The following is a 23,629-nucleotide window of genomic DNA, read 5'->3' on the forward strand; positions in this document are numbered from 1 at the left end:
AAAAATGGGGATAAATCATTTTTCAGGTATGTTAGTGACAGAAAAAAGAACACAGACGGAATTGTGCACCTCAGGAAACCTAATGGTAACTATGTAGACTCAGCCTCAGATAAAGCCGAATTACTCAATGGCTACTTCTGCTCGGTCTTTATCTGTGAGGCACCGGGATCCGGACTGAAGATGCAGACAAGGGAGTGCTCGGAGGACCCGTTCCGGGACTTTAAATTTACCGCGAGAAGCGTCTACCTTGAGCTATCGAGGATAAAAGTGAACAAAGCCATGGGACCGGATAATCTACACCCCAGGGTACTTTGGGAATTGAGAGATGTCCTGGCAGAGCCATTAGCTGCGCTTTTCAATCTGTCCCTAAACAGGGAAAAGTCCCCTTGGACTGGAAAATTGCTAACGTCATTCCGCTCCACAAAAAGGGATGCAGGTCAGAGGCTGAAAATTACAGATCTGTGAGTCTCACATCAATAGTGTGTAAACTTATGGAGACATTGATAAAAAACAGATTGGATATGATTCTGGATGACGAGAGACTGAGGGATCCCCACCAGCATGGATTTACGAAGGGAAGGTCTTGTCAATCCAATCTGATAAGCTTCTTTGACTGGGTAACGAAACAACTAGATAGGGGAGAGTCCCTGGATATAGTGTATTTAGACTTCAGTAAAGCCTTTGATAGTGTCCCACATCATAGGTTATTGAACAAAATGAATACAATAGGACTAGGAGAAACATTGACTGTATGGGTTAAAGACTGGCTCAGTGGTAGACTTCAGAGGGTGGTGGTGAATGGTACTCCCTCAGAAACGTCGGAAGTGACCAGTGGAGTGCCGCAGGGCTCGGTCTTGGGTCCGATACTATTTAAAATCTTTGTATGAGACCTGCCCCAAGGACTTCGAGGTAAGATTACATTATTAGCAGATGACACTAAGCTATGCAATGCAGTGGACAGCGCAACCGTGCCCGACACTATGAGGCAGAACCTACTTTTACTGGAAAAATGGTCAAATACTTGGCAACTGAGTTTTAATGCAAAAAAGTGTAAGGTAATGCACCTTGGTAACGGTAACCCCTGCAAAACATACACCCTGAATGGTGAAACCTTAACAAGAACTGTCGCAGAACGGGACCTGGGTGTAATCATTAGTGAAGATATGAAGCCTACCAATCAAGTGGAGAAAGCTTCAACCAAGGCTAGACAAATGCTGGGTTGCATCCAAAGAAGTTTTGTCAGCCGAAAGCCTGAAGTTATAATGCTGTTGTACAGGTCCATGGTGAGAACTCATCTGGAATACTGTGTTCAGTATTGGAGGCCACATTATCAAAGGGATGTGAAGAGAATAGAATCGGTTCAACGAATGGCCACTAAGATGGTCTCAGAACTCAAGGATCTCCCATATGAAGAACTTCTAAGCAGGCTGCAGTTATAACGCAGAGAGAGGGGAGACATGATAGAGATGTTCAAATATCTAACAGGCCATGCTGAGGTGGAGGAAGATATCTTTTTCCTTACAGGTCCCACGGCAACAAGAACGCATCCACTCAAACTCAAAGGTGGGAGACTTCATGGCAACATCAGGAAGTACTTCTTCACCGAAAGGGTGGTATGATCGTTGGAATGGTCTTCCACGTCAGGTAGTCGAAGCCAGCAACATGCTCGACTTCAAGAGATGATGGGATAAATATGTGGGTTCACTCCAAGAAAATGCTTAGGGGAGGGTTCTTTTTAAGGGGAGGGTTCTTTGAGTGGGCAGACTTGTTGGGCTGTCGGCCTTTTTCTGCCTTCATACTCTATGTATTCTATGAGGCAGCGCTATGAGGAAAAATCATCTGTATGAAAGGAGAATGGTCTTCCTCATATCAATGCTTACTGTATATCGAGGAAATCGATGCCTGGGAGGATGCAGTGGGAAGCTTAGAAAGGGAAGAATGTTTGTGCTTCTTAGCTTTCTTATGTACTATGTCCTCTGAGATTCAAGGAATCAATTAAGATGATGTAGTGATCTGCCTCTGTAAGAAGCTCGATATCAGATGCTTTGGATATGGTGCCGATGCCCTCGGCACCAATGCTAGTCATTGGAGGTTCTTTTCAATGACACTGAAAACAGTATATTTCAAGATGAACTGTGAATTTCTCAGCTGTAGCCTGTTTGTTGTAGTTTTTGCAGTTTGTCACTATTATTCATCCAGCTTATAATTATATCGTACTTGAAATTGAAAGATATGCATGCATGAGAGATTTATTCCAATTTTTGTGTGGAGTTTTCCTCAGACCTATGATGATACAGACTAGAACCGTGGGTATCCCACCGAATTGGTGGGAGGAAAAAAGTGCTCACTGCGGGTACAGGGACAAGGCCATCCACTGCCCCGTGGAGCAGTAATTGGCCTTGTCTCCGCTGTTAAGGGAGGGAGCATGCATGGTCACCAATCGCGTGCAGTCCCCTCTCTCCTTCCTACCTACCAGCTGCATCTATCTCTCTCCCTCCCCCTTACCTTAGTGGTGCGTTTTACTTTACAGTGTTCAAGTAACCGGTGCCTGCCTGAAGTTGCGTGTGTCTGCAGGTGGAAGTTTCTCCTCTGAATATCAAATTGGCAGATGGATGTGTGTAGAGAGAATTTCAAATTAGAAAACTAAGAGGCTTTTTTATATTAAGATTGTTTACATTAGAATTTTAAAATTGTGAATGAAATAAATAGTGGATATAAATTGATTAAATTAATGAATAAAATGAAGGAGGATAGTAATAAAATTATAGTAATAAAATTAATTTAGTAACAAAAATTAATTTAGTAACAAAAATTAATTAATTATCTGGTAGGGAGGTGGGTTTCAAGCCTGTGATGATAAAAGGAGTGCAAGAAAAGATGGTTTCTCTTTCTTGAATAAATCCCAAATATGGGAAGATTTGTTCCGTTATCTGAGGCTTGTCCCCACACATAAAATCTACAGTGTGAATTTGAATTTAATTATTTTATGATCTTAATCTACAATCCACAGTCTGGTTTGATTGTTTAATGGTTCTTACTATATTTATATTTATCCAACAGAGCAACCATTTATTTCTAATTTTGTTCTAATGATATTGAGAACATTTTTTTAAAATCCTCTCAGTACCATCTTTGACACGGAGGTCATCTTTGAGAGTTCAATTTAAATGTGCCTGTATAGTCTTTAAAATTTTACATGGACTATTTGTTCCTTTGATGTCTTTATCTCTAAACACCATGAGATCTTCAGGCACAAGAACAAGTCATATGTATAAGCTCAATTTTCCATCATTAAGAGGCATCAAGTCCATTAGTAAAATTTCACACTCCTTTCCATACTTACTAACTTCGATATGGAATGGACTGCCTCCTCAAATTAGATCGTGTTTATCTCTTCAGATCTTTCGCAAAACCTTAAAAACCATTATAGGCCTCTTTTACAAAGCCACGCTAACAGCTGCCATGCGGCAACAGCCCCAAAGCCCTTTAAATTTCTACGGGCTTTGGGGCCGCTAGCGCGGCTTTGTAAAAGAGGCCGTATGTTTCATCGCTTTTTAGGTTATAGCTCCAATGAATGTTAATGGATCTTTCTTTGTGATCTAATTATGTAAACCGAATCGAGCAATAATCTTCCGGGACCAACTAAACTGCACCACTCTCAATACAATATCTTCGCCCAATGCAGAAATTCTAACCATCTCTCTAACATCAAAATCACTGCCCTCCACACTAACCATCACCCTATTCTACATTCCTCCAAAAAAATGGACCACGTCAAAAGAGGACTTTGCGGAAACGCTACTAACCAACTCTTTAACTAGTCCTTACAACCTACTATGCGGGGACATTAACATCCATCTCGAGCAAACTGACCAATCAGAAATCTCGGATTTCTGGTCACTGCTCACTCAACTAGGCTACGACAAACACCCCCCTATCAAAACCCATCAAAGAGATCATCAACTAGACCTGGTGACTCTCTCCACCAAGGAACAGATCAACCCCACCTTCTACTGGAAACAAGGCAACTGGTCAGACTCTTTATGGTCTGACCACCGTCTATGTAGCTTCACCATAGGATGCCAACACAAACCCCCCAAAAATAGTAAAACTAGAATCACCAAAACCCACACCACCAGAGGAAAAATCGACCCTACGGAATTTTGGTCCCACTTCGAAATCAACACTAATCCAACTGAAGAAACAGAACAACTCATGAGCACCTGGATCAAAGATAGTACCAATACACTAAACGAGATAGCCCCCATCAAAACCGGCAGAATTAGAACTACAAACAAAGAGGGCTGGTTCGATTCAGAACTGCTGCTAGTTAAGAAGGACCTCAGAAAAGCAGAAAGACTATGGCAAAAATCTGGAACCCTAGAACACAGATTGGCCTGGAGACAAAAACTAAAAAATTACAAAAACCTCACTAATGAAAAAAGGAAAAATTTCTGCTCCCACAAAATCGGCAACACTAAAACCAACAGTAGTAACCTCTTCAAACTGGTCAATGACCTCTACAACATCGAGACCTTCACAAACACACACGAAGAATCAACGCTAACTTCAAATACACTTGCAGACTACTTTAACACCAAAATTCAAAAACTAAGGTCCATACTACCCACCATACCCAACCCCCTCGAGCAGTTCCCAATTCTCCCGGACCCGGATTTATCTAACCCTGACCCAGGAACTAGAACAGACCTAAGCTGGAAACAATTTAAAACAATCGACTGGCACACCTTTAATACCTATTACAACAAATACTCACACTCCTTCTGCAAATTGGACACATGCCCTCCGAACATTATGAAAGCTGCCCCGCTCCACTTCAAAGCAAATATGATGATATGGGTTAACTCCCTTCTATCCACAGGAAACTTCCAGTCTGAGCAAGGTCATATCATGATTACCCCAATTATAAAAAATGTGAAAGAACCACCAGATTCCCCATCCAACTACAGACTGATCGCAAGCATCCCCTTATTTACCAAAATATCAGAAGGATTGGTAAAGGCAGAACTCGCAGCATATCTAGAAAAATTCAACATCCTAAGTGACAATCAATCAGGTTTCCGCGCAGATCACAGCACCAAAACCATCATAGCCTCCCTTCTTGACCACCTCCACACGCTCTTCAGCCAAGGCTCAAGTGCCCTGATAATACAACTGGACCTGAGTAGTGCCTTTGACCTGGTCGACCACACTATTCTCCTAGAATGCCTGGCACACATCGGCATTTCTGATCAGGTCTTCAACTGGTTCCAGGGGTTCCTAAGAAATAGATCCTACAAGGTTTTCCAAAACAATGCGTTCTCATACAGCTGGGACAACACCTGTGGGATCCCTCAGGGCTCCCCCCTGTCATCCACCCTGTTCAATATCTACCTGGCCTCCCTAGGTAACCTCCTACACAACCTCAAGCTCAAAGCAGATGATATCACAATAGTCATCCCTCTAACCAATTTCTCACAAGAACTACTTAACCACATCACAAATATTCTTAACCAGATTGAACTATGGATGCTCTCGTTCAGACTGAAACTCAATCCCGACAAAACAAAATTCTTCCTAGTCACCCCCAATGACAAAATCAAAAACACTACTATTCAATTGAAAGGAATTACTTTCCCTCTTGAACCCACCCTAAAAATTCTGGGAGTCACTCTGGACAAAAATTTATCCTTAGAAAACCACACTGACCACTTGGTCAAGAAAAGCTTCTCCGTACTATGGAAATTACGCACAATAAAAAAATACTTCGACGACACCTCTTTCCGCCTACTGGTTCAATCTTCCATCTTCCGCATTCTTGACTACTGCAACATCATTTACCTAAACGCCACGAAGAAAACCACCAGGAGATTAAAAATAATCCAAAACACCGCCGTGCGTCTCATCTTCGGCCTAAAGAAATGGGAACATGTCACCCCCTTCTACCACCAACTACACTGGCTGCCATTCGATTCAAGAGTCCTTTTTAAATTCGCATGCTTCTGCTACAAATCGGTTAATGGTTCTACACCAAGCTACATCAACCCCCACTTTAACCTCTATCACATAAACAAGAAATCCCATAGAACTCAACTGTTCGCCTTCCCCTCGCTAAAACTCTGTCACTATAAAAGATTCATAGACAAAACCTTCGCCTACCAAGCAGCCAAGCTCAACACATGGTTGATACTCGAGGCCCCCTCCTACTTCGACTTCAGAAAATCTCTCAAAACTTACCTATTCAGCAAACAAGACCCCTAGCGGCCCCACCCGCTCACATTATCATCTCGCCCCCCCTTCCCCCCCCAGCTCTCACCCCCCCTTTACAGCTTCTCTCTTCCCTATCTTCAACAGCCTCCCTCCATCCTCTGTCAATTTCGGTTTTTACTTGTTACATAATTGTTTATTTGTTTGTAAATCTGTTTGAAAACGTAGATCCTAATCTAATTGATGTAAACCGCCTAGAACTCGCCGGGTATGGCGGTATATAAAAAATAAAATTATTATTATTATTATTATTTTTAGGAGATGATTCAGTACATAAGACTAAGTATTAGATTAAATCAAAGGGCTCAATGGCCTGGGCACTCAAGTGAAATGAAACCCAAAAACAATTAATGTTCCCAGGCAAGAAATGAGGCTCAAGGTGGCCTGAAGGTAAAAAACCAAAGAGTTGTAAAGATGAAACCAAAGTTGGGAGAAATACTGGAACATGATAAAAACAAAAAATAATGACAAAAACTGTGAAAAATAAGAACGGGAAGGCACAATAAAAATCAAAAAGTTTGCCGTGCTGAAGAGAAAACTCAAGACACAATTTCTCAGCTCCGCGGAAAACTAAAAACTGATGATCCTGCGAGCTGTCATTGGGCAGGAAGGCACCTGCACATATTGTCTCTCTATATAGCTGCAAATTCTAATTTTGTTTTTAAACAAAAAAATACATACTTCTAGGTCATCCTGTTCCTTTCTTTCCTCTTCATGCCCTTATTCTAAGGAAGAAACAGAGTGGTGGTTGTAGGAAGATAGCCATGTCTGACAGGGCTCATTTTTTTCCCACAGCAGTGGTACTCATCCATGGTCTATGCCTACAGCCTTCAGGAAATGAGGGAACACTACACTCCCATATACATCTGAATGCATTTTACTCATTGTATTTCAAAGCTAATTACCATTACATGGAATAAAAAGGTTCCTTACTGAAAACAAACTGAATAGGTTATACAAAATTTGGCCAAGAAATAAATGCAGTACCTCAGGCTGCTCTCTAGTATTCTCTTTTTTGTCCAAACTATTTATGCATAAAAAGTCTGACTGAAATATTAGCTGTTAAGTAGCAGAATCAATAAAATAGCTAATACAAAAACAAATATATATTTAATTTCCTCTCAAAATAAACTATGGGGCTCATCATCAAAATTTTAAAACGTCCAAAAACAAGCCTAAGTCAGCACTTGGACATCCTAATAGCAGGGAAGTGCAGTAGCACTTCTAAGCTGCTGTGTGTCCAGAGATCAAAGGGGTGTGTTGGGAGGTGTGTTATTGGCAGGAATCAGGCAGGCTTCAACCTGGACGTACCCCAGCCATAATCAAAGCTTCCCTAGAGAGAACTTAGACACCGGCTGTTAGATCTGTTTGAGTTGCGTCTAAGTTTCACAAAGGTGCCAAAACTAACAAGAATACCACTGGAGGATTTAAGGCAAGACCCCCCCCCCCTTTACTCCCCCAGTGGTCACAACCCCCTCCCATCAACCAATGAGGGGAAAAAAAACGCTAGGCTTCCCATCACCTGATTGCAGTATTGGGGATTTATAGTAGCTCAGTGGATGGGGATTCCTCCTGCCAGGATCTGTTGAGCTACGGAGCCCTATACCCCTCCCCCGACATCTTCAGACCTCCCCTGACATCCCCATGAAATCCCCAACATTTCCCTGTCATTCTGGACTTCCCCCTGAAATCTCCAACATCCTCCTGTCATCCCAGACCTCCCCTGACATTTCTGCCTCCTCCCCCACATCCCCCCAACAATCTTGGGCCCCCCTCCCACATTCCCAGATCCCCGTACCTTCAGATGAGAAAACGGCAGGAGGGAAGCTCACTCCCTATTGCCTACAGGGCTGCATGCTGCAAATGACGGGGCTTCCCCCTCCCAAAGTATCTTGGTATGCAGTGGTAGGGGCCAAAGGCCCTGATTAGCTCTAAATGGTGTGGATGTTTTTATTTTTGAAAATGGGCAAAAAAGGTAGATGTCCTAATGACCAAAACTTATACCTAGCTCATTTTCAAAAATAAAAGCTAGACATTTGGCAGCTTTAAAAATGGGCATTTTTCCTACTGGGGTTGTGGACGTCTTGAACAAAACGTCAAACCTCAAACTTAGGCACACTTTTGATTATGCCCCTCCACGTCATTGAAATTTCCAATTTTCCTTTCAACAATGATTAAAAGGAGACTACAAGACTGTTTAATAATTTTGGTTCTGAAGTAGTAGCTTAGCCCACAGTATGTACAGACACAAGGGTGCAAGACAGAATAAATATCTACTATGGTACCCCATACAAAATTTACAGCACAATAAAAACAAGAAATTAACTGGAAACCACTGATGCTTTAATTGGCTTGCAAAATAAGCACCCAGAACCTAATTTACAAGACAATTAAAATAAGAATCTATTAGAACAGGCTGTACCTCTCCAGAAAGTATCAGTTGATATCCAGTCTAGACACATAGATCAGCTCAGCGGCCTCTTTTCAGCACTTATACCTGTTTTGACTTGGTCTAAGTCAAAACGTATAAGTGCCAACTAGGCAACCTGTTAAAACTTTTGGTTATACCTGCTGTACAACTAAGTCTAGGTTAGCCTACCTCCCGCCTTTCCCCTCCTCTAAAAACGCCTAAAAAGAGGCAGGGGAAAGGCCTAAAACCAGCTTTGATTATCAATACTTGGACGATCTGGCTTCTTGATCGTCCAAGTACCATTTTAGGCCACTTTTTAGACTGATTTTCAGGGTAGCCATACTAGACAAATTAGTCTTTTTTTTTAACTAAACATACGTAGTTCATGAATATTTATAGCAGTTATCCTAAAAATCGGCAACTCCTTCAGCCCCTTAACCATCTTAGCCCTTCTCTGGACCCTTTCAAGTAGCATCATGTCCTTCTTCATGTACGGCGACCAGTGATCGAGCGCTCCTGTGGTTCTGGGCATTCCTGAGCCATAGGACCTAAAGCGTCCTACTAAGATCTACTCTATAATGACCCAACCTGATAAAAAGCACAGTTACTTACCGTAACAGGTGTTATCCAGGGACAGCAGGCAGATATTCTTAACTGATGGGTGACGGCACCGACGGAGCCCCGGTACGGACAATTTTAGAGTGATTGCACTCTAAGAACTTAGAAAGTTCTAGTTAAGACGCACCGCGCATGCGCGAGTGCCTTCCCGCCCGACGGAGGCGCGCAGTCCCCAGTTAAGATAAGCCAGCTAAGAAGCCAACCCGGGGAGGAGGGTAGGACGTAAGAATATCTGCCTGCTGTCCCTGGATAACACCTGTTATGGTAAGTAACTGTGCTTTATCCCAGGACAAGCAGGCAGCATATTCTTAACTGATGGGTGACCTCCAAGCTAACAAAAAGTGGGATGGAGGGAAGGTTGGCCATTAGGAAAATAAATTTTGTAAAACAGATTGGTCGAAGTGACCATCCCGTCTGGAGAATGCATCCAGACAATAATGAGACGTAAAAGTATGAACTGAGGACCAAGTAGCAGCCTTGCAGATTTCCTCGATAGGAGTTGATCTGAGGAAAGCCACAGATGCTGCCATAGCTCTTACTCTATGGGCCGTGACAGAACCTTCCAGTGTCAGTCCGGTCTGAGCATAACAGAACGAGATGCAAGCAGCAAGCCAATTGGATAGCGTACGTTTAGAAACAGGACGACCCAATTTATTGGGATCAAAAGATAGAAAAAGTTGAGGAGAGGAGCGGTGAGGTTTAGTGCGCTCCAAATAGTAAGCCAAAGCACGCTTACAGTCCAAAGTATGCAAAGCCTGTTCCCCAGGATGAGAATGAGGTTTCGGGAAGAATACAGGTAAGACAATGGGCTGGTTAAGGTGAAAGTCAGTGACAACCTTAGGGAGAAACCTTGGATGTGTACGTAGAACCACTTTGTCATGGTGAAAGACAGTGAAAGGTGGATCGGCAACTAGTGCATGCAACTCACTGACCCTCCTGGCAGAGATGAGAGCAATAAGGAAGATGACTTTCCAAGTGAAAATCTTAAAATGAGCCGTGGCCAAAGGTTCAAAAGGAGGCTTCATTAAGACGGAAAGAACCACATTAAGATACCAGACAACAGGCGGGGGCTTGAGAGGTGGTTTCACATTGAAAAGCCCCCGCATGAATCGGGAAACCAAAGGATGAGCTGTGAGAGGTTTTCTATGAACCGGCTCATGAAAAGCAGTAATGGCACTGAGGTGTACTCTGATAGAAGTAGATTTGAGACCAGAGTTAGACAAAGAAAGAAGATAATCCAATACAAGTTCTACTGCTAGAGAAGTAGGATCATGATGATGCCAAAAGCACCAGGAAGAAAACCTGGTCCACTTCTGTTGGTAACATTGAAGAGTGGCCGGTTTCCTGGAAGCAGCAATAATAGAACGGACAGGCTGAGAAAGAAGAGAGTGAGATAAGCTCAGCCCGAGAGATACCAAGCTGTCAGGTGCAGAGACTGCAGGTTGGGATGTAGAATGGACTGCTGATGCTGAGTAAGCAGAGAAGGAAACACTGGAAGAAGTATGGGCTCCCTGGAACTGAGTTGCAGAAGAAGGGAGAACCAATGTTGCCTGGGCCACCGTGGAGCGATGAGAATCATGGTGGCTTTTTCCCTCTTGAGCTTGAATAAAGTCCGTAACAGGAGGAAAGGCATAAAGAAATAGATTGGTCCAATCCAGGAGAAATGCATCTGCCGCCAGACGATGAGGAGAGGAGAGTCTGGAGCAAAATCGGGGCAGTTGATGATTGTGAGGAGCCGCAAATAGGTCCACCTGAGGAGTGCCCCATTGAGCGAAAATGGTCTGAAGAGTCAAGGGATCGAGAGTCCATTCGTGAGGTTGGAGAATTCTGCTGAGCTTGTCTGCTAAGGAATTCTGCTCTCCCTGAATGTAGACAGCTCTCAGGAACAACTGGCGAGCTGTCACCCAAGACCAAATCTGTTGAGCTTCCTGGCACAACAGACGAGAGCCCGTCCCACCCTGTTTGTTGATGTAGTACATTGCAACTTGATTGTCTGTGCAAAACAGTAGTACTTGAGGAAAGAGGAGATGCTGAAAAGCCTTGAGGGCATAAAACATCGCTCTGAGTTCCAGGAAACTGATATGGTGTTTCTTTTCCTGGGCAGTCCAAATACCCTGAGTTTGAAGATCGTTCAAGTGAGTTCCCCAGGCATATGGGGACGCGTCTGTGATGATGACCAGATGATGAGGAGGCAGATGGAACAGAAGACCTCTGGAGAGATTCGAAGATTTCAACCACCATTGCAGAGACTGTCGAAGAGACAATGTCACAGATATGTGTCGTGAAGGAGGATCCGTCGCCTGGGACCATTGGGTAGCTAGGGTCCATTGAGGTGTACGCAGGTGAAGACGAGCGAAGGGGGTGACATGAACTGTCGAGGTCATGTGACCCAAGAGGATCATCATTTGCTTCGCAGAGATAGAGAGCTGTGGGAGCACCTGCTGACAGAGATGAAGAAGGGTCTGAAGGCGGTTGGGTGGAAGAAATGCCCTCATGAGAACAGTGTCCAGGATCGCTCCGATGAATTGGAGTCGTTGAGTGGAGATGAGATGAGACTTGGGCAGGTTGATCTCGAACTCCAGAATTTGGAGAAATAGGATGGTCTGGTTGGTAGTCAGAGCCACTGCCTGAGCCGAATGAGCCTTGATTAACCAGTCGTCCAGATAAGGAAAGACGTGGAGATGGTGAGACCGTAGAAAAGCAGCCACCACAATAAGACATTTTGTGAATACCCTGGGAGAGGAAGCGATACCGAAGGGTAACACTTTGTACTGGTAATGGCAGTGATTGATCATGAACCGGAGGTACGGTCTGATGTGAGAGTGATCGGTATGTGAGTGTAGGCTTCTTTTAGATCGAGGGAGCATAGCCAGTCGTCCTGAGAGAGAAGAGGATACAGCATGGCGAGAGAGAGCATTTTGAACTTCTCTTTGACCAAACATTTGTTGAGATCCCTGAGATCTAAGATGGGTCTGAGGTCTCCGTTTTTGGGGGGGGACCAGAAAATAACGGGAGTAAAATCCCTGCCCCTTCTGATCTAGAGGAACTTCTTCTATAGCGTTGAGAAGAAGAAGGGATTGAACCTCCCGAAGAAGTAGAGATGACTGAGAGGTGTTCAAAGCAGACTCTTTTGGAGGACAGTGGGGGGGGTTGAAAATTGAGAGGATAGCTGTGGCGAATGATGTTCAGAACCCACTGATCTGAAGTGATGAGTTCCCAACGGCTGAAGAAAAAGGAGAGACGTCCTCCGATAGGCTGGGGCAGAAGAGAGGACGGAGGAAGACTGGCGATGTCCTAGAGAAGAAAGTCAAAAGGGTTGAGTGGGCTTAGATGGTGCAGGTGGTTTCACTGATTGCTGCTACTGAGTCCGAGGTTGTTGGCGTTGCTGTTGACGTTGACGCTGAGGTTGCTGCTGAGGAGGAGGAAGAGGACGAGCAGAGTAGCGACGTTGGTAGGATGACTGCTGCCGAAAAGGTCGAGGAGGTGGAGGCTTCTTTTTATTTTTCAGCAAGTGTCCCACCGAGTTTCATGAGCAGACAGTTTTTTAGTAGTAGAATCCATAGATTCACCAAACAACTCGTCACCTAAGCAGGGGGCATTGGCAAGGCGGTCTTGGTGGTTGACATCGAGTTCTGAGACTCGAAGCCAAGCCAGACATCTCATAGCAACAGCCATTGCCGTAGCCCGGGATGTAAGTTCGAAGGTGTCATAGATGGAACGCATCATGAACTTACGAAGCTGCAATAAACTAGATGTGTATTGATGGAATAAGGGAAGCTTCCAATCAGGAAGATATTTTTCAAAAGAAGAAATCTGTTGGATAAGATGCTTCAGGTAAAATGAAAAGTGGAAAGAATAATTACTTGAGCGGTTGGCAAGCATCGCATTTTGGTAGAGCCGCTTGCCAAACTTATCCATAGCTTTGCCCTCTCTGCCAGGAGGGACAGAAGCATAGACACTAGAGCCTGCAGTCTTTTTCAAAGTGGATTCCACAAGCAAGGATTCATGCGGGAGTTGAGGCTTGTCAAAACCTGGAATGGGAATAACTCTGTATAAAGTGTCTAATTTTCGAGGAGCACCGGGGATGGTTAAGGGTGTCTCCAAGTTTTTATAGAAAGTCTCTCTTAAAATATCATGGAGGGGTAATTTTAGAAATTCCTTGGGCGATTGATCAAAGTCCAAAGCTTCAAGAAAAGCTTTAGACTTCTTAGATTCAGCCTCCAAAGGAATAGAGAGAGACTCACACATTTCCTTTAAAAAAGATGTAAAGGAAGATGGATCAGGCTTGGCAGAAGGATCTCACACATAAGGGTCTTCCTCAGGTGAAGAAGCCTCATCATCAGACAATAGAGGCTCTTCTGAGTCATCCCAAAGATCTGGATCCCTGACTTGGGAACCAGGACCCCAGGAGTCCGGCGTCGAAGGTTCAGTATGCCTGGTTTTGCGCACCGACTTCCCGGAGCGCAGGAATGCGGTACCCGGGGAAATCAGTGGTTGCCGGTGCCAGGAGTGGTCAGAAATTAGTGTGGGGTCGGTTGTTTGAACCGCACGATGTAGGCCTCTCGGTTCCGCAGACAAGACCGGCATGGAGACCGAAGAGGCAGACAGAATCGGTACCGACAGAGCAGAAGCCGATAACAGAGGCTGCTCTACAGCCGGTACCGGGGGCTCAGACCGGACCGGAGCTGGAAGGTTCGGTGCCAACAGAGCAGGGAGGAGCTGCTGTAATTGCTCTTTAAGTTGGACCTGAAGGACAGCCGCAATACAGTCATCCAAGGAAGGCACCGGTATCGCTTTCTTTTTCTGCGGTACCTGTGGTGCCGCTCGACGCCCAGAGGATGAGGAGGCAGATGAGGATGCACTCACCTCTATAGGGGCGGAGCGTTTACGGGGGCGCCTCGAGGTCGGCAGAACTGGACTCTCTGCCATAGCGACCGGAGGGCGCTCCAGGGAAGAGGAAGGCTTCTTAGCCGGCTTAGCTGAAGGAAGCGACGCCGTAGCGGTGTCGTGTGGCGTCGAAGAAGTGGGTGCCGGCTTAGAAGGCACCGACATCGGTGTGGAGGCCGAGGGCTCAGTCATCGCGGCACCGAACAGAAGTTTCTGCTGAATTTGTCGATTTTTTAAGGTGCGCTTTTTAAGAGTAGCACAACGGGTGCAGGTGGAAGCCCTATGATCTGGACCCAGGCACTGGAGACACCAATTGTGCGGGTCGGTCAAAGAGATGGGGCGCGCACACCATTGGCACTTTTTAAATCCTGGCTGAGGGGGCATGAAGGTGAAAACGGCCTCCGCTAAATCAAAGGCTGAGGCTTCGATGATGGCAAAAGGCCCTGCCGAGGCAAGCTGGAAAAAGGAAAAAAAGAACAAATTTATTTATTTTTTTTTTTAAAGAAATAAGAAGAAACAAAAAGGAAGAAAAACTTCCAAGACAAAACCGTGCGAACGGGAAGGCAAGCGAAAAAGTCTTTCAACGGCCGTTGAAAAAAATGCGTCTTCTTAGCTCTGCGGAAACTAAGAAACTGGGGACCGTGCGCCTCCGTCGGGTGGGAAGGCACTCGCGCATGCGCGGTGCGGCCTAACTAGAACTTTCTAAGTTCTTAGAGTGCAATCACTCTAAAATTGTCCATACCGGGGCTCCGTCGGTGCCGTCACCCATCAGTTAAGAATATGCTGCCTGCTTGTCCTGGGATAATATGGAGTACCGCAGGGTGCTCCCCTGTCCCCTCTGCTTTTCAACCTCTATATCAAACTGGTAATAGACATCGCCTTAAAACACCACATAAAGATCCATTCATTTGACAGAGATGCCCAAATCTCCAAACTATACAACTGCCTCTCAAAAATAAAAAGTTGGATGTTCCAAAACAAGCTGTAACTAAATGTGGTGAGACCGAGCTCCTCTGCATATGGAGAGGTGAAACCAAACTCGCCCGCCTGTCGATCTCTTGGGAACTGGCCACCCTGACAGCCAAAGATAAAGTATGCAACCTAGGGGTGATCCTTGATGGCGATCTCTTGCCTTTTGACCATATCTTCCAAATAGTGTCTGCTTCACTCTACTACCTCTGGCAACTATGGAAAATCAGACAATACTTCTCATAACCGGACTTCTCTAAACTATTCTACGCCTTTGTCCTCTCCCATATGGACTACTGCAACGTGCTCTTAAATGGGCTCAATACAAATAACCTCCATCAACTACAATGAGTACAAAATGTTGAATCTGACTCCTGAAGAATCTCCACATACAAGACACAATCGTCCCGCTGTTGTGAGCTGCCAACTGGCTACCAATCGACAAACAATGTATATTCAAAGGCCAAGTAATGGCCTACAAACTCTTCCACAACATGGTACCGGTCTATATGGCCTCCAAAATTATGTTCTACACCCCGAATCAATCGTTTCGCTCCAAGAAGAAAAACTATTACATATTCCCTCAGGATGCACTCTCCACCTTGAGAACACCCAAAAAAGATCTTACACGCACTACCTATCGTGCCTCTGAAACAAACTACCTACCCAGATAAGATCATAAGAAGGCCTACTGAATTTCAGGAAAGCAATAAAAACTCATCTCTTTCTCGACCCTCTATGCCAATCCAAATTCCCCATATCTTCTGACAAAGTACCCCAGCCTTCCACTATATCGAATCTCAAACATTATGTGCTTTGTCCTATGTCTGTTTTCTCATACAATGTTTTCTCATACAATGTTCTTCCACACTGTCATACTGTTCAGCATCTTTGTCCTACTATACTATACTATCCAACATATTTACCATACTATGTTTACCATACTATGTCTACCATGCTACAATCTCTCATGCCACATTGGCCACACAATGTTTGCCACTTATGTCATCTATGCTATGTTTCACCATGCACACAGGCCTTACCATTTTTTGCCAAGTCATGTCATACTATTTTAGCCATGCTTTGTAACACTATGTTTGCCGTGCTATATCTTGCCATAATATGCTTGCCATGCTATGTTTTGCCATACTATGCTTGCCATGCTGTGTGTCACATACTATGTTTTGTCATATTATGTTTTACCATGCTTTGTTAACTATGTGTTGCCATCTCGGTCAGACAATGTTTGCTATGCAATTTTCTAGCATACTATGTCTGAGAGTGTGGCAAAGCCTCAGCACCGAGGTTGAGGGTTCAAACTCACGCTGCTCCTTGTGACCCTGGATAAGTTACTTGGTACACCATTGACCCAGATATATTAGATAGATTGTGAGCCCACCGGGACAGACAGGGAAAAATACTTGAATATCAGAATAAATCCATGTAAACCATTCTGAGCTCCTCTGGGAGAATGGTACAGAAAACTAAATAAATAAAAGACCATTGCCCTGTCATATAGACAAACACTCAAATTCCTAGCACCTGTGTGCTCCTGCATGAGCATGCTGACCTACATCTGCTGGAGCCAGAGAAATACTGGAAGAGTAGAGCCTGAACAGGACGCTATATAGGATATCAGCAAACTAGTTGCTCTATTTTGATCTGCTGGTAAGGAAGTATAAATTCAGTACCTGTAATTTTTTGGCAGAACAATAACACAAAAATTTGAAAATAAATCCCACAGTTAACAAGACAAACACCATTCTGCAGAGTACACACAGACATTCCTCTTTACAGCGCTAAAGACACAACCATGGCTACCTGCGTAGGACATTTTTAGGATGTGTGAAACTTATTCTGTGTGCCTCCTTCAGACAAATATTGAATGGCTGTCTATCCAAAACATGTAAGTATATATTTAAACTAGAATTATATGTACTTATTTTCTTATTTAAATAAGAAAAGCACTTCAAAATGAAAAATCAATGGATTTGCCCACAAAATTCTCAATCAATGGTGAAACAAGGGAAGGGGTACATTGTGAAAGGATGGGACAAAAAAAACCCCTAGAGACTTGTCAGGGAGAGATTCTTGCCCCATAAGAAGAGGCCATAAACTTTAACATCAATCCCAAACCTAACTTTGTGTTATCAACTTGACCCACTTTCTGAAGTTCTGATAGCGGAGAAAGATCTCTGCAACTACAGCACAGTTCATACATGGCATGGCTGGTAAGCATACCTCTAGCACTTTCACCTTTTCCATTGTTATCAAGCGCCTTGACGTGTGGCTGGAAAGTATCTGTTCACAATTGCTAATAAGTTTCAGGCAAGGATGCTGGGGTATAATCTCCTCTGTGTATCTGGTAAAAAATAAGACAATACAAAGGCTGTGAAGCTTACCTAATCCACATCTGAAACAGAATAGCTTTCAGGAGCATTTCAAAACTGGCAATAATACTAAGGCAACACATGGTCCAAGGTTTTGTTAAATTTTCACAAAACTGGCTTAGTGTTTTTAAAACTTAATCATAAAAAAATCCTTATTGGGGTTAATAAAAACGTATTCAATCTAATACCAATGATCTTACCAAATGAAAGCTGAAATAAAATAACTAAAGGTCATCACTAAAAAAGCAACTTTTGCTAAAGCAGACTAAAAAAGATTAGGTTCTTACCTTGATAAAATCTTTCCCAGTAGACAGGGATAGTATGCAAAACCATGGGTTTTCAATCCATTCCTGCGAGTCCATTGCAGAAGATACTGATCACCTTTTTCAGAACCTCTTTCCTGCTCTCTGCTGCCCTCAGTCAGTTAGTTTCCAAACAGGAGATGGTCCTACAGAAGAGAACAGGAGAAGGAGAACAGGGAAACCCCCCCCAACAAGAATATGATCTGCTCATATAATAGAACAGTGTTTTTCAACCTTTTTATATCTATGGACCGCCAGAAATAAAAGAATTATTCTGTGGACCGTGGACCGGCGGTTGAAGAACAATGAGCTAAGTCATGGACCAGACCCCTCCCATCTCTACCCAATCTCCACCCCAGACCCTGTCCCCATAATAATACTAATTGTAACACTATTATTTCCATTCATTTTTCACAGATAAACAATATAATCTTATTAACAATACATAATGGTTAACCACAAAATTAAACTTCAGAAAGCATACTGACATCAGATGTAAATTCTCAAAATTGACATAATTCAATCACTAAATTCAAAAATAAAATCATTCCCCCCTACCTTTGTTGTCTCCTTCTCTCCATGCTATGCCTTACCTTCTGGCCTGCACCCGCCTTGCCATTTTATGACACCCCCGGTATTATTTTCAGGCCGGCTCCCTCTTCCTCACTGATGCAGTGCACAAAGCTGCGGGCAGCAGCTCCTTGCGCGTCCCGTGCCTCGTCTGAAAGCCTTTCCTCTGATGTTGCAACATCAAAGAGAAGGCTTCCGGTTCAGGCACAGGACGCGCGTAGGAGCCACTGCCCATGGCTTTGTGCACTGAATCAGTGAGGAAGAGAGAGCTGGTTCGAAGATAATGCCGCATCAATCGCACCGTGGACTGGCGATTGAAGAACACTGTTTTGGGCCTGATGCATGTGCTGGCCCTGTGGACCAGCAGAAGAACACTGTAATAGAACACAAAGCTCTAGACATGCCATGGAGAGGAAAGGTACAAATGCAACAATCCTGAATAACAATAAGCCATAATAAACTGTGGAATTCAGGAGACGACCCCTATGGAACTATATACATGCAATATACAATGTCTTCAAATTAACAATAGCTGGCAGAAAGTTTAGAGATGTAGCCTTCAGACAACAGGAAGTCTAAGCAGGTACATCAACAATCCCTATCAGCATACCATCCCTATCTATTGGAAAAAATATTATCAAAGTAAGAACCTAATCTCTTTTTCCAATACAATAGGGATGGTATGCTGAATGATGGGACATACCTAAGGAGTCCCCAAAACCCGGGGTGGGAGAGATAAGTTTGCCCATAAAACCGAGGTTCCAAATGAGGAGTCCACCTGTGACGCCAGGTCCACCCTATAAAATTTGGTGAAAGTGTGAACAGACAACCAAGTCGCCGCTTGACTCATCCAGCAGAACTGTTCTAGATTCAGCCCAAGAAGATTCAGCCCTCTAGTTCAGGGGTGTCCAATGTCGGTCCTCGAGGGCCGCAATCCAGTCGGGTTTTCAGGATTTCACCAATGAATATGCATGAGATCTATGTGCATGCACTGCTTTCAATGCATATTCATTGGGGAAATCCTGAAAACCCGACTGGATTGCGGCCCTCGAGGACCGACATTGGACACCCCTGCTCTAGTTGAATGCATTCGAAAAGCGAAGAGGCTGCTTTCCGCAGACAATGTAGGACGACAAAATAACTGACCTAATTCATCTTGAAATGGTAGCTTTGAAAGCTGGCCTCTCCTTCTTCGCTGGATTTATCAAAACAAAGAGATGGTCTGAGAGACGAAAATCATTCATAACTTCCAGGTATCTCAAGATAGCCCTCCAGACATCAAGCATCTTATCCTTCTTTCTAGAATCAGAGGGCTGGGAAGCAGGAAGCCTAACCTCTTGCTTTCTTGCCACCTTTGGCAAGAAAGAAAGAAGGGATGATCTGCAAGGAGACCCCGCATTTGTGATACGGAGGTAAGGTTCCCTGTAGGACAAGGCCTGCAATTCAAAGACATGTTTAGCAGAAGTAATGGCTACCAGAAAGACCTGATAGTCAGGTCCATGAATGTGGCCTCTTGTAAGGGCTTGAATGGAGGCCTTGAGAGCTCCTCCAGCGTGGTGTTAAGGTTCTATGAAGTACAGGGTTGGCAAACTGAAGGCCAAAACCTCAGGGCACCCTTAAAGAATCTGATAATATCCAGGTGCATCGAAAACCTGTTCCCCTTGGCTCTGAAACAGGAAATTCCAGCCAGCTGAACCTTTAGAGAAGAAACTGCCAAACCCATGTCCAAGCCTTTTTGAAAGAAAGATAGCACTGATGACACTGAAGCCATGGCTGGGTCCAGTTTCTCCTTGTGACACAAACGCTGGAAGGAATCGCACACCTTGGTGTACACAGTACTGATTTAATGTAGAGGCTTGTTGCTTCATGTATGCTAGATTTCAGGGATGACCACATAGCTTCCACATCATCGGTCGTAGCTTGGCTTTGCAATGTCCGGTGGACGAAATCTCCCATGCGTTCGAAGTCAGTGCCTCGGAAGTTGAGTACTTTTGTTTTCGTGTTTGATCTAGGGAAACCTTTCCTGAGGTAGAACCACACCATGTTGTGGTCGCTGGAGGCTAGCGTATCTCCTACCGAGCCCTTCGAGACGCTATCCCCGTTGGTAGTACCAGGTCCAGGATCGCTTGGGCCCTAGTGGGTTCCAATACCATTTGTTTGAGTCGTGCTCCCTTTATGGATGTTAACAGTCTCCTGCTGCCGCTGGTTGTTGCTGAGTATGAGTTCCAATCTGCGTCAGGCATGTTGAAGTCCCCTAGCAGAACAGCGTCTCCCCGTAAAGTGATATTCTCTATGTCTTCAATTAATTCGGAGTCTTTGTCTTTCAGTTGTCTTGGAGGTCTATATACTACACCAAGATACAGGCATTTTTCCCTGCCTCTGGCCAAGTTCACCCAGAGGGATTCCCCGGTGTACTTGACATCTGTGATTCTGGTAGTTTTGATGTCTTCTTTAATGTATAGTGCCACCCCTCCCCCTGACTTTCCCTCTCAGTCCTGACGAAATAAGTTGTATCCCGGTATAGCCATATCCCACCCATGAGAGTCTGTGAACCAAGTTTCGGATATTGCCACCACGTCAAGGTCGGCATTCATTATTTCGGTCTCTAATTCTAGAATCTTATTGCCTAAACTGTGTGCATTAACATACATAGCCCTCCATATCCCGTGATTGCTAAGTCCCTGTGGGGAGTTTCCCACCTGGGGTAGTGTGACTCCTAGAGAATTGTTAGCAATGAGGGCACTTACTTTGGACTTAGAATCGGAGTTTCAACTCACCTCATCAGGATCGTTCCTTACTGCACTTGTATCTGAGTGGGTAACCTCCCCCGACTTTCCTAGTTTAAAGCCCTTTGAAGCAGGTGGGCTAGTCGGTGTCCAAAGACGTGCTTACCCCTGCTGGTCAAATGGAGTCCGTCTGGTCCCTGAAGTCCTTGCAATGCCTCTCCATGGTTCAGGAATCCGAAGTTCTTTTCCCGGCACCATCCTTGAAGCCACTCGTTAGTCCTCAGTATACGCTCATCCCTGGCACTTCCTTTGCCTCTAACTGGGAGGATCGAGGAGAAGATCACCTGCGCTCCTGTCTGCTTCAGCCTCTCACCCAGGGCTCCAAAGTCTCTAGTTATGTTCTCCGGGGTGTTCTTAGCAGTGTTGTTTGTGCCAATGTGGATGAGGATCATGGGGAAGTGATCTTGGGGCTTGAGAAGCCTATCAAGACAGGCGGTGACATCTCGGACCCTGGCTCCAGGCAGACAGCAAACCTCCCTTGACTGTATATCCGGTCTGCAGATTGGTCCCTCGGTGCCCCTCAGCATGGAGTCCCCAATGACTTCTTTGGGGGGAGCCGATCAGTTGTCCCCGGAGTTGGAGCCGTGCGCTGGACTACCTCCTGCTCCTTGTCGGCATCCTCCTGCTCCTTGTCGACATCTTCTACCTGTAAGATCTGGAATCTGTTCCTCAGGATGAGTTGTGGGGTAGATGTAAAGCTGCCCTGATGGTGAGAAAAAGAAGAAGAGGGTGAAGAGATTGAAAGAGGGGGGTGGGATCTCCGGTGTTTGCCTCAAGTCCTCAAATCATGAATCCAAGAAGTAGAACAGCGAGCATAGTGATATAGATCATAGAAATATAGAGAAAGGAAAACAGGGGAACAATCAGCTGAAGGAAGTGACCAAATTAAACATTGAGCACTCATGCTGTTGTCCCAGCTTTCAGGTGTGCAGCTGACAAAAAGGTTTTCAGTTGTGTGGGATCAAAGAAAACATATTTTTGTTTTTGATACAGTATCACACATTTACATGGGTGACATAGAAAGAAGGAAGCTCCAAGAGCAATAACTCCCGGTTTCAAAATCAAAAATTCACATCGATGTTTCCGGGTATCTCGTGCCAGATCCGGAAACATTTGTATTCTAAATCCCAAGAATTCTTTTAACTTATTTTTGAAGTAAAGTCTCAGCAACCAGTTTTTATCTGGTGCCAAGGCAACAGTGCGAAGTAAAGTTGCAGGTGTCGCTATTTCCTTATCTGACTGTTCCAACATCAACGAAACATTTAAATCCTGTTGAACCTCTTGTGGTGTCTGTATTTTTTTATGTTGTCCTTCAACCCTTCGTTTGGGCAAATAATAAACCTGAGTAAACGGTGGAAGCAAGTCTTCTGATATGTCCAATATTTTAATCATATACCTTCTTATCATATCTCTCTGAGATATTGTTGCCACTCTAGGAAAATTAATTAATCTGAGATTGTTATTACGAGAGAGGTTATCCAAGGATTCCAGTTTTCTTCTCATATTTATATTATCTCTCATTAGTATTTCAGTAAGTTGTTTAGTGGCATCTTTTGAGTCTTTGAGGTCCTGCATATCAGTTTGTAAAGTTTTAATAAATGTTTTGTGAGTGTTTAATTTCTGTTCAAGTTGGCTAATTTGAGGTTTAAGAGATTTTGCCAGGTCTGCCACTAGGTCCCATATCGCCTCAAGAATTATTTCTCGGGGTTTCTCAATTGTAAAAGATTTTTCAAGGAAAGTTGGAGGATTTAATACAACCTACCTGTCCTCCTGGAAGCTGTTCGCCTGAGAGCTGTGCTCCCTCCTGCTGTTAGAGCCCTCAGCCAACATAGGACTCTCCAAACAGGAGTCCAAATCCAGTCTCCCCTGTCTGGTGTCCAAAGCCTCACGGGACAGGAGCTCACCGCCATCCGATGGCTCCTCCACCCGAGGGGAGCTGGCGGTCTAGGGAAGAGGGAGAGGTGCTCTGGCGTCGGAACTCAACGAGATCTCCAGTCCCGGGGAGACCACCTCCTGCTCACCGACGAGAGCCTCCAACGGGGTAGCCGACGCCACCGCCGACACTTCCTGCATCTGGCAAATTAGATCCTCGATATTGCTGATTCTAGCAGGGTTGGGGCGCCGCGAGGCTGCAGTGGTGCTTCGGCCCCTTTTTTTCGGCATTATAAAAGTAAATCCTCTTAGGGAAAGACAAAATAAGCCAAATACTCGATCGAAGATCGAGCCAGGATGCTCAGCTGGCTGTCCCTTCCGCCATCTTGGATCCTCCAGTCTCCTACATTCATGTCTTTTAAAAGTAAGGTAGCCCAAGAATGATCAGAAACCAATAATGGTTCTACTGTAGCCTCATTCATGGCTGGAATAAGTGGATTAGATGCAAAGATATAATCCAAAGAGAGAAGGAATCATGAGATTTTGAATAGAATGAAA

At 44.4% G+C, this 23,629-nt stretch overlaps 1 protein-coding gene across 6 annotated transcripts in view; it reads right to left on the minus strand.

Moving 5' to 3' along the window:
• Positions 1-23,629, minus strand: part of TRMT11 (tRNA methyltransferase 11 homolog) — a 177,133-nt gene that overhangs the window by 17,031 nt on the left and 136,473 nt on the right. For all 6 annotated transcript variants that reach the window (XM_033937105.1, XM_033937103.1, XM_033937104.1 and 3 more), the window contains one exon: positions 17,393-17,513. In XM_033937105.1, the coding sequence (XP_033792996.1) occupies positions 17,393-17,513 (121 nt within the window). The remainder of the gene's footprint in view (positions 1-17,392; positions 17,514-23,629) is intronic.

The sequence above is a fragment of the Geotrypetes seraphini genome, chromosome 3 (assembly GCF_902459505.1).
Source record: "Geotrypetes seraphini chromosome 3, aGeoSer1.1, whole genome shotgun sequence".
Classification (NCBI taxonomy): domain Eukaryota; kingdom Metazoa; phylum Chordata; class Amphibia; order Gymnophiona; family Dermophiidae; genus Geotrypetes; species Geotrypetes seraphini.